Below are 14,298 nucleotides of genomic sequence, written 5' to 3' on the forward strand. Positions count from 1 at the left end.
GGGATCTGCCTCTCAAAGAACTGAGATGGGGCCTGGCAGAATGTTAAAAACAAAAGCTGGAGTTCCCGTCGTGGTTCAGTGGTTAACGAATCTGACTAGGAACCATGAGATTGCAGGTTTGGTCCCTGGCCTTGCTCAGTGGGTTAAGGATCCGGTGTTGCCGTGAGCTGTGGTGTAGGTTGCAGATGCGGCTCAGATCCCACGTTGCTGTGGCTCTGGTGTAGGCCTGCAGCTCTACAGCTCCAATTTGACCCCTAGTCTGGGAACCTCCATATGCCACAGGAGCGGCCCTAGAAAAGGCAAAAAAAGACAAAAAAAAAGCTGACGTAACATTGTAAATCAACTATACGCCAATAAAATAAAGAATAGTAAACCCAAAAAAAGCTGATCTTTTGGCCAAGGGAGGAGGGATGACCCCCACATTCTCAGAGACTTTATGGAATCTTGCAGATGAGATGAGATTTTTAAAAAAGTTGCAGCCTGACGTTCCTGCTGTGGCACAATGGGATCAATGGTGTCTCTGCAGTGCCAGGATACACGTTCAATCCCTGGCCAGGCACAGTGGATTAAAGTATCCAGCATAAGTTGCAACTGCAGCTCTGATCCCTGGCCCAAAACTCCTTATGCCGCAAGGAGGCTAAAAAAAAAAAAAAAAATCATAGCCTGGACAGTTTTTAAGACTCACTGAAGAAATGGTGCCCCACTGATCTCCAAGATGTTCAGCCATGAGGTTCTTTGTGTGTCAGGTTTAATCTTAATCCCCGTAGAATAAGGCAAGGCATAATAAAAATGACTGTAAATGGGCTCCACTGCAGGCACAGGCTTTGTTCCCAGCTGGCCTGGGTCCCTGTGTGGTTGCCGGTGCCCACTGGTTGAGGCTGCTGCCTGCTCGGTATGTGGCTTTGCAGACAGAGGTCAAATGCTCAGAGCTCTCAGGCTACACAGTTCATTCGTGGGATATCCAAACCCCGTCTGGGTGTCTTCTGGCCCTTTCTATCACATCACGCCCACAAAACAGGGTCATGGGACGCCTGGGGTCCACAAAATCGCACATCCTGCTTCTGACGGCTGCTTTATAAGCTAGCGGTGGCAAAGGTGGTGGGGGGAGGGGATGCAAGCCTTGCTCTGCATGTTTAGGGGCTGAAAATCAGATGCTTTGTGGTAGAGTGTTCCTGTGAAGATGTGCTGGGCACTGGGGAGCTGGCAAGGATTGGCTCACAGTGCAGACACTGGGGTGGGAGTATCAGGACCACTTAGCGATGGCTGGTGTGAGAATGGAACCACAAGACAGTGCAGCATTTAGAGCGGCTGATTCAGCGTTACGGGAAACCCATGCGGGACTGGGGGCTAGGGGTCTGGAGCGCGGAGGCGGTCGTTGCACTTGTGGGGGGGGGGGCGTGCCCGCAGCCTCAGGGGTGGGGGGACTCACGGGATGAAGGTGCGGGGTTTCTGGAGCCGACTGAGGGACTGGAGAAGCCTACGGGGGTCCTCACCCTGCCAGGGCAATCCTTTGATGGTCTTGATGATTTGGTCATGCAAATCGCTGGGGGTGGGGGAAGGGGTGCAGTGACAGAGAGAAGACTGAGTTAGAGCAGCGGGGCCCGCCACCTCGGGATCCCTGGCACGGTCGGGACCATCCCCAGGCCACTGGAACCAAAACATGCAGCTGGGGGAGCCTGCATGCTGCCACACCAGGAAGGGGGGTTAGGCCAGGAGCCGGCTGCCCACTCTGAGGAGGCTCCCTCCTCTTCTGGGGGGTGGGGGGCTGGGGCCACTTAGGGCTGAATGGAGTTTGCAGCATGGTGTCTCAGATGGTTGGAAAAGGTCTCATGTTCAAGAGCTTTTTGGCATCTGTAAGAAGCATCAAGGGGCCACTGAAAACAGAAGACTGGGGGCGGGGCGGGGGGCGGCTGCCTCTGTAGGAAGCAGCAGATTAGTTTCTCTTGATGGTTCTGTGGCCACATGTCTGCCTCCTTATGGGCTTCAAGAAATGCCTTAGGAGGAAGGAACTGGAATTCACACAGGGGTTATCAACTGGGGCGAGGCTGCTCCCCACCTCCAGGCTTGGTTGTCCTGACTGGCAGGGCGGGCACTACTTGGCATCTTCATGGCTGGAAGCCAGGGATTCTGCTCAATTCCCTGGGCACTCCCACCACAGAGTGACCAGACAGAGTGCTGAGGGTGAGAAGCCCTAGAACTCAAACTTAATAGCTTTGTTTTGTTCAATTGCTGTGGGTTCAGGGCTTGAGCATACGATTTTGGTGTGAGAATGAGAACGGCTTACAGACAAAAACTGAATGACTGAATGCTCTGAAAATGGACATCTGTGAAAAGTGTCTAGATGACAAATGTCTTGGGGAGAGAACTTCTGGAAATGAGGTAGCAATGACTGCTGGATGAGTGGGGGAGTTTTTCGCTCTTCTTTTTAAAAAAAATTCCTCATTCCAGTTATTTTTAAATACATGTTTAAGCTCCGGGAAGTTGGCCTGGGAAGAGCCCGAGCGGCAGCCCCCTTTCCGTGTTCCATGCACCATGCCCTGGGCCCGGGTGGCCCTACTTACCTCTGCTCGCTCACCCTCCAGGGAGGCACAGGGCAAAGATGACACAGGGGGTCACATTTCACCTCCATACCCTGAGTGGTCAGTGCAGCAGCCGGAGTGCGGGACAACGTTGAGGCCCATGGCTTTGGCCCCCACCCCCCCGTGACCCGGCCAAATCTGGCAAGAGTGCGCCCCCCCACCCCCACCCCCAGCTTGCCGACCCCCTCTCTTCTGGCTCTGGACGCTGCGCTGAGCATCATGGGATGACAGCTCCTTGTGGCGTGCCTCCCTGGTCTTGGGTTTGAAGGCCCTTGCTTCTACTTACTTCTTGCTTTCATAGAAAGCAATGATGTCCTCAAAAGCGTTAATATCGAACTCCTCAGAGCCGTCAAATGAGAAATCTAGCATTGAGCAGCTGAAAGGGAGAATCTGTATAAACTAAATGTGCTCTTGGGGCAGGACTCGAAGCCCAGGGGGCCAGGCCCTGGGAGACTGAGTGGGTCAGGGCTCACTTTCAAACAGGGGGAAGTTTTTTTTTTCCCTTTTGGGTGAAAAAGCTGATTAAAAAATGCACCTTTTGAGAGTTCCCATTGTGGCTCAACAGAAACGAATCTGACTAGCATCTATGAGGATGCAGGTTCAATCCCTGGCCTTACTCCGTAGGTTAAGGATCAGATGTTGCCGTGAGCTGTGGTGTAGGCTGGTATCTACAGCTCCAATTCAATCTCTAGCCTGAGAACTTCCATATACTGTGAGTGCAGCCCTGGAAAAAAAAAAAGAGAGAGAGACAAAAAAAAAAATGCACATTTTGGAAAAGCAGAAAAACGACACACTGCTTTCAGACAAATGATATAGGGTCACTTACCTAGGGGCTAGCTCTACCTCCACATGTGTGCTTTTAAGCTTTTGAAGGAGATTTTATTACAAAGTGCTCAAAAATAAAAGGACTTTTACACGTTTGAAAATTCAGTGACATGCTCCTTGGGAATTTGTGAGTTTGGAGAAAGAATGTGGGGACTCAGCTAACCCAGGGCCTTTGCACATGCTGCCCTCATGGCTGCACCCTGCCTGGTTTGTCCGACCCAACTGGTCCATTTTCAATGTAGCCTGCCTGGCTCTCTCCGGCTGCCAGAAGCGTCCCTCCTCTGGCTTTGGCATGGCCTCAGATGTCTCTGCAGTGCGGCCTTTTCCATTCCGCCTTCCTGGAAGCACATGTTCCCGCACCTTGACACTCAGTACCAACTAGGGTACACAGAGGACCCTTGGTCATTGCTAGGTGGCTGCAAACCCTCCATGTCGTCTCATATGCAATGATGCATCTGTGTTTCTGACTGAGAGAGAAGTAACTTAGCGGATCTGCCTTTGGGATGCCCTGGGTCAGATTAAGGGAGGAAGTGCTCTTAAATCAAGCTTGTTGCTCTGTGAGACCAGCAGCCCTCTGGCCCCACCCACCAATGGTCATGACCGGCTATGAAAAGGATCCTTTGTAAACTGAGCTGCCCTAAAGCAGCTGATGCATTTCTGTATGCAGAAATGCGGCCACCAGATGCCATTACTTCTGGGTCTTCTGGTTTGAGTGGCTGCTGGGTTCCTTAAACCCTGACCTGGGTTCATAGTGTCAGGTTTCGGGCACAGTTTTAAACAATGCCGCCTGTCTTCCAGCTTCAGTTGGGACAAATCGGGGTCTTGCTTACCGGTACAGCTTTTCCGATGGGGTGTTGGCTCCTCTCTGCAGCTCTCCTGGGTGACTTCGGGCACCAGAGCTGCTCAGACCTGCTGGGGACACAGAGAGGATGCAGTATGGGGTGGGAGGTGTTGCCTGGGACCTGAAGGGCTTTGTAGCTTTTCCATGGAGGAAAAGCTGTGATCCTGACTTGAACCCGCTTTAAGAAAGGCAAAATGGGAGTTCCCGTCGTGGCGCAGTGGTTAACGAATCCGACTAGGAACCATGAGGTTTCGGGTTCGGTCCCTGCCCTTGCTCCGTGGGTTAAGGATCCGGCGTTGCTGTGAGCTGTGGTGTAGGTTGCAGACGCGGCTCGGATCCTGAGTTGCTGTGGCTCTGGCATAGGCCGGTGGCTACAGCTCCGATTAGACCCCTAGCCTGGGAACCTCCATATGCCTCGGGAGCGGCCCAAAGAAATAGCAAAAAGACCAAAAAAAAAAAAAAAAAAAGGCAAAATGGCCTGACACTCAAATTTGGGCAGAGCAGGGAACCATGAAATGTTCCATTCCCCTTAAAATAGCACCATTTATTTCCTACTTCTCATAAAGGCTTTATCCTTTTGGTCCTCCTTATAATCGACACCCTTCCTAAAAAGGAATGCCATGATGGTATCTGGAGCCGGGTGACCCTGGGAGAGTCACTCAGCCCTTCCGGGCCTCAGAATTGTCCTTTTTAGAGAAATGGTGACATTTTCTTGCCTTGTGAGGATGAAGAAGATAAATTATACATCCTGCTTCCAAATTGCCATTTGGGATGATAAAAGAGTCTGGAAACTAATTTATGATAGCCAGGACATGGAAGCAACCTAAATATCTACCAACAGATGAATGGATAAAGAAGATGTAGTACATATATCCAATGGAATATTATGCAGCCATAAAAAGAATGACACAATGCCCATTTGCAGCAACATGATGGACCTACAGATGATCATATTAAGTGAAGTAAGACAGACAGATATATATCATATATGTAGAATTTAAAAAAATAGTACAAATGAACTTATTTACTAAACAAATTCACAGACAGAAAACAAATTTATGGTTACCAAAGGGGAAGGTAGGAGGAGATAAAAGAGGAGTTTGGGGTTAGCAGGTACAAAATATTATACACAGGAGTTCTCTCAGGGCACAGTGGGTTAAAGATTTGGCATTAAAACTGCAGCAGCTTAGGTTACTGCTGTGGCGCAGGTTCAATCCCTGGCCCAGGAACTTCTACGTGCCTTGATGTGGCCAAAAAAAAAAAAAAAAAAAAAAGAAAAGAATAAAAAATTATATATAGAATAGATAAACAACAACATGCTACTATATACTTCAGGGAACTATATTCAATTATCTCGTAATAAACTATAATGGAAAAGAGGAGGAAAAAAAGAGCTTGGTAGCTATACAGAGGTGCTGATTGGGCAACACTGGAAATGTGCTAAATGCCATGAAATTTTCTACTTCACAATGGCCTATGAGTGTCCTCCTCTCATGACAGTGCCACAGGGACTCCTACCTGCAGCCTTCTCGGCCCTCTCGGCCCGCAGGCGCCCAGCCTCCCGGAGCACGGCCATGGCCTGGATGGCGGCCCGGAGCACCGCCCAGCGGAACACAGCCACGGGGTCCATGCCGATGAGCTCCCGCACGTAGGAGCTGTCGCTGCCCCGCAGGAGGGCCACGATGTCCGGCCGCATGTAGTCCATGTTCTTCTCCCGGAAGTCCTGGGGTGGGATGAAGGTGGGTGGTCCCTTGCCAGTGGTCTCTGGGGGCCAGCACAGCAAGGGCTGGCAGTGGGGCGGGGCTCATCTCAACAACCAAGAGGGGGTTCCTGTCTGAGGGGCCCTAGACAGTAGAGCCTGGAGGTTTTGACACTGGGTCTGAGTGCCCTGGAACCTCGCCTGGCAAAATCAATTGAAAAGAGGGATCGGCTGTGACCTGTGGTGTAGTCTGCAGACGCGGCTCGGATGTTGCAATGCCATGCTGTGGCAAAGGATGGTACCTGCAGCTCCAATTTGAACCCTAGCCCAGGAACTTTCACATGCTGCACGTGCAGCACTAAGAAGAAGAAGAAAAAAAAAAAAACAAACAAAGAAAAAGAGGGACCGAGCAAATGCCAGAGGGAAGGGGCCTCCAGGATACCCATGCCATCCCACTCCCCACCTCCCAGGCACAGAGCGACTTGACTGATGGTGACTGACACCTGCATACCTTGATCTGATATTTCACTTTCCCTGCAAAGTGCTGAATGATGAAGGCCGGCTCCATGACGGGGGTGCCGAGGAAGTACCTGTTGTCCTCGTGCTGCTGTTTGAACTTGGCCAGCAGGGTCTGGCTTGTGGCGTGGGGAAAGCTGGGAAGAGGATGTGAGACCTTTAGCTGCAGGAACACTGGCTGGTCACCCATTCTCCATTCCAGGGAGCTCGGGCTGCTGGGAGCTGAGCACTTGGTTGAGGGCTGGGAACCTGCTGCCTGGTTTGAAAAGGTTGAGGGTGGAGTGATGCACTTAGGGCTGCAGAGTGAACTTGGAACAGACAGAGCAGCCGGGCCCTGGTGGCCCACATGAATGTTCGGCCCAGGCAAGACTGGGACCTGGGCCTGCCATGGGCAGTTCCTAAAATAATCCCAGCATAAGGTGACTTCTGGTCTCAGATTCATCTGTACCTGGACGCTGTGTCTTAGCGTGGGTCTTGCCTCTATTAGAGGGAGGGGCTGGGAGACAGGGCTGAAGTGGGGAGGTGGGTAAGGGCAGAATAAAGGACCCATTGTACCTGACTATTTCGGCCTCCCAGGAAGGAAATGCCACAGCTGGCCTGGCATGCCCTGCCTATGTCCAGCCTCACCACAAACACAGGCAGCAAAATGTGCTTCCAAATCCCCAATGCCGGGCTCTGAGGCTTAATGGGAGGTGGGGTAGGGAGCAGATTCTGTAGCTACGAGCCACACCATTGCTAGTGGTAGGGTATGGAGAGTGGGAGACCTGTTCAGTTAGTCGTGGAAATAACATTTTCACACACCATTTTAGAAAATCTAATTCAATGCCAAAAAAAAAAAAAAATCACGATGAACTGAAGTAGCAAGACTTTTTTTTTTGCTTTTTTGCTTTTTTTTTGCTCTTGCGGCATATGGAGGTTCCCAGGCTAATCAGAGCTGTAGCCATTGGCCTATGTCAGAGCCACAGCAATGCCAGATTCAAGTTGTGTCTGCGACCTACACCACAGCTCACGGCAATGCTGGATCCTTAACCCACTGAGTGAGGCCTGGGATTCAACCCGCAACCTCATGGTTCCTAGTTGGATTCATTTCCACAGTGCCACAATGGGAACTCCTGAAATAGCAAGATTTTAAACAAAGACAAATGGCCCTGCCCCACATGCCTCCCAGATCCAGCTGTGGGAGTGATGATTCAGCCCCTCCCAGCGCCCTGCCCCTTCCCTTATCTGAACATTCTCTCTCCCATCCCGATCCTGTCTGAGAAGGATGTGTTTGTCCCATCCTGGACAGGGTTTGGTCTGAGGCAGGAGGTGAGCCCGATTCACCCCGGGCCTGAGGGGACTTCAGCAGCAAACAAGGGACCTGATAGAGTTGTTGAAAAAAAGACATGTCCATGTCCCGACCTCAGGAGCCTGTGAATGTGACTCTACTACAGAAGTGGGTCCTTGTAGATGTAATCAAGTTACGATGAGGTCATTAGGGCGGGTACTAATCCAACAGGACTGGAGTCTTTATAAGAGGAGATGTGACAGAAGCAGAGACGGTGACGTGACTACAGAGACAGAGACCGGAGTGATGCGGTCACAGCCAAGGATGCCTGGAGCCCCAAGAAGCGGGAAGAGGCCAGGAAGTCTCCTCCCATAGAGCCTTTATTTTATTTTATTTTTTTGTCTTTCTCTCCTTTTAGGGTCACACCTGTGGCACATGGAGGGTCCCAGGCTAGGGGTCCAACCGGAGTTGCAGCTGCCAGCTTATGCTACAGCCACAGCAACAAGGGATCCAAGCCGTGCCTGCGACCTACACCACAGCTCATGGCAACACCGGATCCTTAACCCACTGAGCCAGGCCAGGGAACTAAGCTGCATCCTCATGGATGCCAGTCAGGTTCATTAACTGCTGAGCCACAATGGGAACTCCCCATTGAGCCTTTAGAGGGAGGGTGGCCTTGCTCACACCCTGATTTCAGCCTTGACATTACACTTTGGACTTTGGGTCTCCAGAACTGTGAGAGAATAAGTTTCTGTTGTTGTAGGCTGTCTGGTTTGTGGTGATTTACTACAGCAGCCAGGAGAAACAAATTCACTAAGTGAATTTTAGTGACTGTATTCAGGAATGCTGACTGTGTGACCGAGCATGAAGCACTTTGAACATACTCCCCCCAGGAGTTCCCTTGTGGCAAAGTGAGTTATACATCTGGTGTTGTCATAGCTGTGCCTTGGGTTGCTGTTGTGGTGTGGGTTCGATCCCTGGCTCGGGAACTTTCACATGCTGCAAACGTGGGCAAATAAATAAATAAATAAATAGGATACCCTCTTCAGCCTTCGTCGTGTCCTGGGGACAAGCGGCAGCAGGCTCAGTGGAGAGTCCTTTTTTTTTTTTGCTTTTTTTTAGGGCCACACCTGTGGTATATGGAAATTTCCAGGCTAGAGGTCGAACTGGAGCTACAGCTGCTGGCCTACACCACAGCCACTAGGGATCTAAGCCTTGTCTGTAACCTACACCACAGCTCACGGCAACACCAGATCCTTGACCCATTGAGTGAGGCCAGGGATCGAACCTGAGTCCTCATGGATACTAGTCATATTTGTTTCCGCTGCGCCACAGTGGGAACTCCCTTGGTGGAGAGTCTTATGTCTGGGCCCCCGACTGCATGCCCTGCCCTTTGCAAGGACGTATCAGCCCTGTGCCCAGCTTCTAGCTTCAGGCCCATGATCCTTTCCCGTGAACTCCTGGGAGGGTGTGTTTCCAAGTTCATAGCTATGGAGAGTGTTGATATTTCTGTGGTGAATGGCATTGCATTTTGCAAACATGAGATTGGATCTGTGGCCACATGAGTCTGGGCAACTTGGAAGTTCTTGGGGTGGTGTGGATTCAGGGTAATGTTCTGGGGTTGCAGAATGGAACCGAGTTCCTGGGTCCGAGGATGCACGGGGCTGTGGACACTCACTTGCTCTCTTCGTCCAGCAGATAGAAGAGGCCAGTGGGCTTCTTGCTGATCAGATGGATGCAGCCAACGTTGTCTGTGTAGTCGATGTTATGCCATGAGATCCCTTCGCTCTGGTACTCCTCCTGCAGGATTGAGGGGTATCTGCTAAGTTCATCATTTCATGGACATGTTAACTTTTCCACTGCACATGCTGTATATAAACATTTTATATTTATGCATGCACATACAAATATATAACTGCGCAAATAACATAGAATGCTGTATTAACATATCAATAGGAATATGTCAAAAGAGATATACAATGATTAGATAAATAAACAATCAGCAATAGGAAACAGGAATGCACATTCTCACACATCTATCACAGCAAAGTGCTTAAAATCACACTTAAAATAGGGCAGAGGGGAGTTCCCTGGTGGCCTAGTGGTTAATGATTCAGCACTGTCACTGCTGTGGCTTGGTTTGATCTCTGGCCCAGGAACTTCCATGTGCCACAGATGCGGCCAAAAAGAAAAGAAAAGGTCAGAGGGAAGCTCACTGGTGGAGCCATAAGCAAAAAAAAGAAGGAAGAAAAAAAATTACACTTATTATTATCCAGGGGTCAGCAAACTTTGTTTATAAAGGGCCAGATGGTAAGTATGTTAAGCTTTAGGAGAAAGATGGTGTCTGCATGATGACTTGGCAGTACAGTTGTAGCATGAACACAGCCCCAGATGACATGTACACACATGGGCGTGGCCGTGTGCTAATAACATTGGCCCAGCTCTGGAACTACAACGTCCAATAGTCACATAACGTGAGTGACCTGTGTCACTTCCAATTTTCTAACAGTCACATTTAAAAATGTAAAAAGACGGAGTTCCCGTCGTAATGCAGTGGAAACGAATCCGACTGGGAACCATGAGGTTGCGGGTTCGATCCCTGGCCTCGCTCAGTGGGTTAAGGATCTGGCATTGCCGTGAGCTGTGCTGTAAGATGCAGACGCGGCTCAGATCTGGTGTTGCTGTGGCTGTGGTGTGGGCTGGCAGCTATAGCTCTGATTTGACCCCTAGCCTGGGAACCTCTATATGCTATGGGTGCGGCCCTAAAAAAAAAAAAAAAAGTAAAAAGAAAGAAGTGGGAGTTCCCCTGGTGGCCCAGTGGTTAAGAATTTGGGGAGTTCCCATTGTGGCACAGCAGAAATGAATGTGACTAGGATCCATGAAGATACAGGTTTGATCCCTGACCTCGCTCAGTGAATTAAAGGATCTGAGCTGTGGTGTAGGTCGCAGACGAGGCTCGGATATGGCGTTGCTGTGGCTGTGGCATAGGCCAGCGGCTACAGCTCTGATTCAACGCCTACTCTGGGTACCTCCATGTGCCGCGAGTATGGCCCTAAACAAACAAACAAACAAACAAAACAACAAAAAAAGAATTTGGCATTGTCACTGCTATGGTGAAGGTTCAATCCCTGGGAGATTCTGAATGCCAAGGGCATGGCCAAAAAAGAAAGACCAAAATAAGTGAAGTTAAGGAGTTCTCAATGTGGTGCAGCAGAAACGAATCTGACTAGGAGTCATGAGGTCTTGGGTTCGATCCCTGGCCCCGCTCAGTGGGTTAAGGATCTGGCATTGCCATGAGCTGTGCTGTAGGTCACAGACAAGGCTCAGAGCCTGTGATGCTGTGGCTCTGGCATAGGCTGGCCGCTGCAGCTCTGATTCGACCCCTAGCCTGGGAACTTCCATATGCTGCTGGTGTAGCTCTAAAAAGCAAAAAAAAAAAAAAGTGAAGTTAAATTTGACACTACACTTACATATAACAACATATCCAAGGTGCATGGTCATGCCAACATATAATGGATATATAAAATTACCAGCAAGTAATGTAAGGCATCTCACATCCCCCCACCCGCTGGCCCCTACCAACCTTGCACTACACCTTTGCTAGTCACTGGGGGTTTCACTCTCCCCTCACAACTCTATTCTGACCAGCTATGTTTCAAGTGAGAAATGTGAGTTTCAGCCAAAAGATGTAACAGTCAAATTAGCTAAACATCTATATAAACCCAAAGCTTTCCTTTTCCATCAGAATCAATCATTGGGCAGATGCCACTTGGGTAAAGATGGCTGGCCATTTCGAAGTGAAAAGACATCTAAGACAGGTTGTCATTATTGTTGACCAAAGCCAATCCTTACAAGGCAACTCAGTTTTTCTCCCACTGAAAAGACTTTTGCGTTTCAGCAGAGAGACAACATTGACCTGTGGCCCCAAACATCCCTGATGTTTGCCTCATCCTGGGCTGGGTGGGAATGTTCCCGGTCTCTCCCTTTTTCGCAGAGAAAAAAATTCTGGGGCGGGTGTGCTGACAAACCAGGCCAAGGGAGATCCCACTTCTGGCTCATTCTGTTCCCTGCCCCGGGCCAGACAGGCCAATAAGATGGAATTTCCTTACCTGCTCCAGTTTGAAGATGTGCTGGTTGAAGTAGTACTGGAGCTGCTCGTTTGCATAGTTGATGCAGAACTGTTCAAAACTGTTCCTCTCAAAGTCCTCAAACCCAAAGATGTCAAGGACCCCGATAGACAGGCACTGGAGGGAGATGGAGAGAACGGTCATTACGGGTGGGTTCTCCCTCGGGAGCAACCTGGCTGGTGGTGGGGGCCTGCTCTGCTGTCTTTTTTTGTGTGTGTGTCTTTTTTTGCCTTTTCTAGGGCCGCTCCCACGGCACATGGAGGTTCCCAGGCTAGAGGTCTAACCAGAGCTGTAGCCACCGGCCTCCACCACAGCCACAGCAATGCTGGATCCAAGCCGCGTCTGCAACCTACACCACAGCTCATGGCAACGCCGGATCCTTAACCCATGGAGCAAGGCCAGGGATCGAACCTGCAACCTCATGGTTCCTAGTCGGATTCGTTAACCACTGTGCCACAACGGGAACTCCTCTTTTTTTTTTTTTCCTTTTTAGGGCTGCATTTGAGGCACATGGAAGTTCCCAGGCTAGGGGTCGAATTGGAGCTACAGCTGCTGGCCTACACCACAGACACAGCATCGCAGGCTCTGAGCCTGTCTGTGACCTACACCACAGCTCATGGCAACGCTGGATCCTTAACCTACTGAGCAAGGCCATGGATCGAACTTGCATCCTCATGGATACTAGTCAGGTTCTTAACTCACTGAGCCATAAACGGAACTTCTTTTTTTTTTCTTTCTAATTTTCCTTTCTTTTTTTTTTTTTAGGGCCACACCTGTGGCATAAGGAAGTTCTGAGGCTAGGGGGTCAAATTGGACCCAGCCTACACCACAGCCACAGTCACGACAGATCCAAGCTTCATCTGCAAACTATGCTGCAGCTCATGGCAACGCTGGATCCTTAACCCACTGAATGAGGCCAGGGATCAAACCCTAGTCCTCATGAATGCTAGTCGGGTTCGTTACCACTGAACCACAACCAGAACTCCTGCTGTTGCTGCTGCTTTAGAACTTGTAACATTAAACAAGGAGCCCTATGTTTTCATTCTGTGCTAGGCCCTGAGAATCACATCCCATTTGCTCCCTGGGTCTGCCTGGGAGGAACGGGCCTCTCATCCAATGCTGATTGCGGCCAATGTCATGGGTCGCCTGCTAAGGATGTGTGGCCCTCACCGAGACAGACTCTTCCATGTCCTTCTTGTTGAGGAGGGCGTGGTTGATCCGCAGCACGATCCAATCAAAGAGGGCACTGTACAGGGACTTAGCCATGGAGTCACGGGCAGTGATGGCCTGTGGGCACAGAGAGGGTGTCATATCTTGGCAAGCTGGGCTCCTGAGGTCTGCACACACTGGGAGACTGAGGTGGTGACCTGAAACACCCAACTCATCTGACACACCCCCTTCTCACTTTGCACACCATCCTGTTAGCGTGGACGCCCTTGCACACCCAAGTATGAAGTGTGAAGCCCTGACCCGAAGGCCTGAGGGTTTGGCCAAGTCTTTCTCATGTGCTGGCTTGCTCCTCGGAACACCCTGGGGACTGCTGAGGTGGGCACGCAGGCTCAGGGAGGGCGTCACCGGAGAACTAGGAGGCTGAACTGGTTTAAAGTCATGCCCCTTCTGGTTCTGGAAGCACCATGGGGAGGCCACTGGGTGCTAAAAGCAGTAATGGCTTTTATAATTAAAAAAAAGAAGGCTTGTTAGGGTCTCGTTTATATACAAGCAATTTCTTTTTCCCCCTTTTTAATTTTTTTTATGGCGATAGGCGCAGCATACGGAAGTTCCCAGACTAGGGGTCAAGTCAGAGCTGCAGCTGCAGGCCACAGCCACAGCCACGTCAACACTGGATCCAAGCTGTATCTGAGACCTACCCTGTAGCTTGTGGATCCTTAACCAGTGAGCAAGACCAGGAATCGAACCCATATCCACATGGGCACTATGTGGGTTCTTAATCCATTGAGCCGCAGGGGACCCCCCCCCCCAAAGAAATTCCTTCTTTGTATGTCCTTAGGTCTAAATTGTGACAAGACTTCCTTACCTGCTATTAAGATCTAGGACAAGCCCTTCTGGTTTTGTGGCAATGGGGCCTTAAAGGACACAGCCCCATATCTACCTGTTTCTGCTCAGCTTGGCACCTCTGGAGGGCAGTCGTGCTGCCATCTCAGGCGACCTACAGTGACATTCATGCAACGTGGCCGGGTGCCTTTGCCCATGGGGACTCAGACTGTCTGGGGTGCCCATTTTAGATGCCTCAGAAGCTTCCACCATCAGCTGAAAATCCCCCCTACCCCCGTGGCTAGGTACTTTCCTGCTGCTCTCCAAGCTGCAAGTCACATTGCTCTTGAGGTGTAAAAACACAAGAAAAACACGTCACAAAAAAAAACATCGAGGCTGGGGCAAAGGCCAGAGAGAGGCACCTTATCAAGATTTAGGGACCAACACAGTGG

General features: G+C 50.3%; 1 protein-coding gene across 10 annotated transcripts in view; it reads right to left on the reverse strand.

Moving 5' to 3' along the window:
• MYO9B (myosin IXB) overlaps positions 1 to 14,298 on the reverse strand; it is a 111,731-nt gene that overhangs the window by 24,901 nt on the left and 72,532 nt on the right. For 4 of the 10 annotated variants that reach the window (XM_047776675.1, XM_047776673.1, XM_047776676.1 and 1 more), the window contains exons 9-16: positions 13,025 to 13,141; positions 11,837 to 11,971; positions 9,406 to 9,527; positions 6,456 to 6,597; positions 5,764 to 5,968; positions 4,235 to 4,316; positions 2,866 to 2,955; positions 1,430 to 1,543 (exon numbers count right to left, since the gene is read on the reverse strand). In XM_047776675.1, coding sequence (XP_047632631.1) covers positions 1,430 to 1,543; positions 2,866 to 2,955; positions 4,235 to 4,316; positions 5,764 to 5,968; positions 6,456 to 6,597; positions 9,406 to 9,527; positions 11,837 to 11,971; positions 13,025 to 13,141 — 1,007 coding nt within the window. The remainder of the gene's footprint in view (positions 1 to 1,429; positions 1,544 to 2,865; positions 2,956 to 4,234; positions 4,317 to 5,763; positions 5,969 to 6,455; positions 6,598 to 9,405; positions 9,528 to 11,836; positions 11,972 to 13,024; positions 13,142 to 14,298) is intronic. The other 6 variants (XM_047776679.1, XM_047776681.1, XM_047776674.1 and 3 more) reach the window with 5 other exon arrangements.

The sequence above is a fragment of the Phacochoerus africanus genome, chromosome 4 (assembly GCF_016906955.1).
Source record: "Phacochoerus africanus isolate WHEZ1 chromosome 4, ROS_Pafr_v1, whole genome shotgun sequence".
Classification (NCBI taxonomy): Eukaryota; Metazoa; Chordata; class Mammalia; order Artiodactyla; family Suidae; genus Phacochoerus; species Phacochoerus africanus.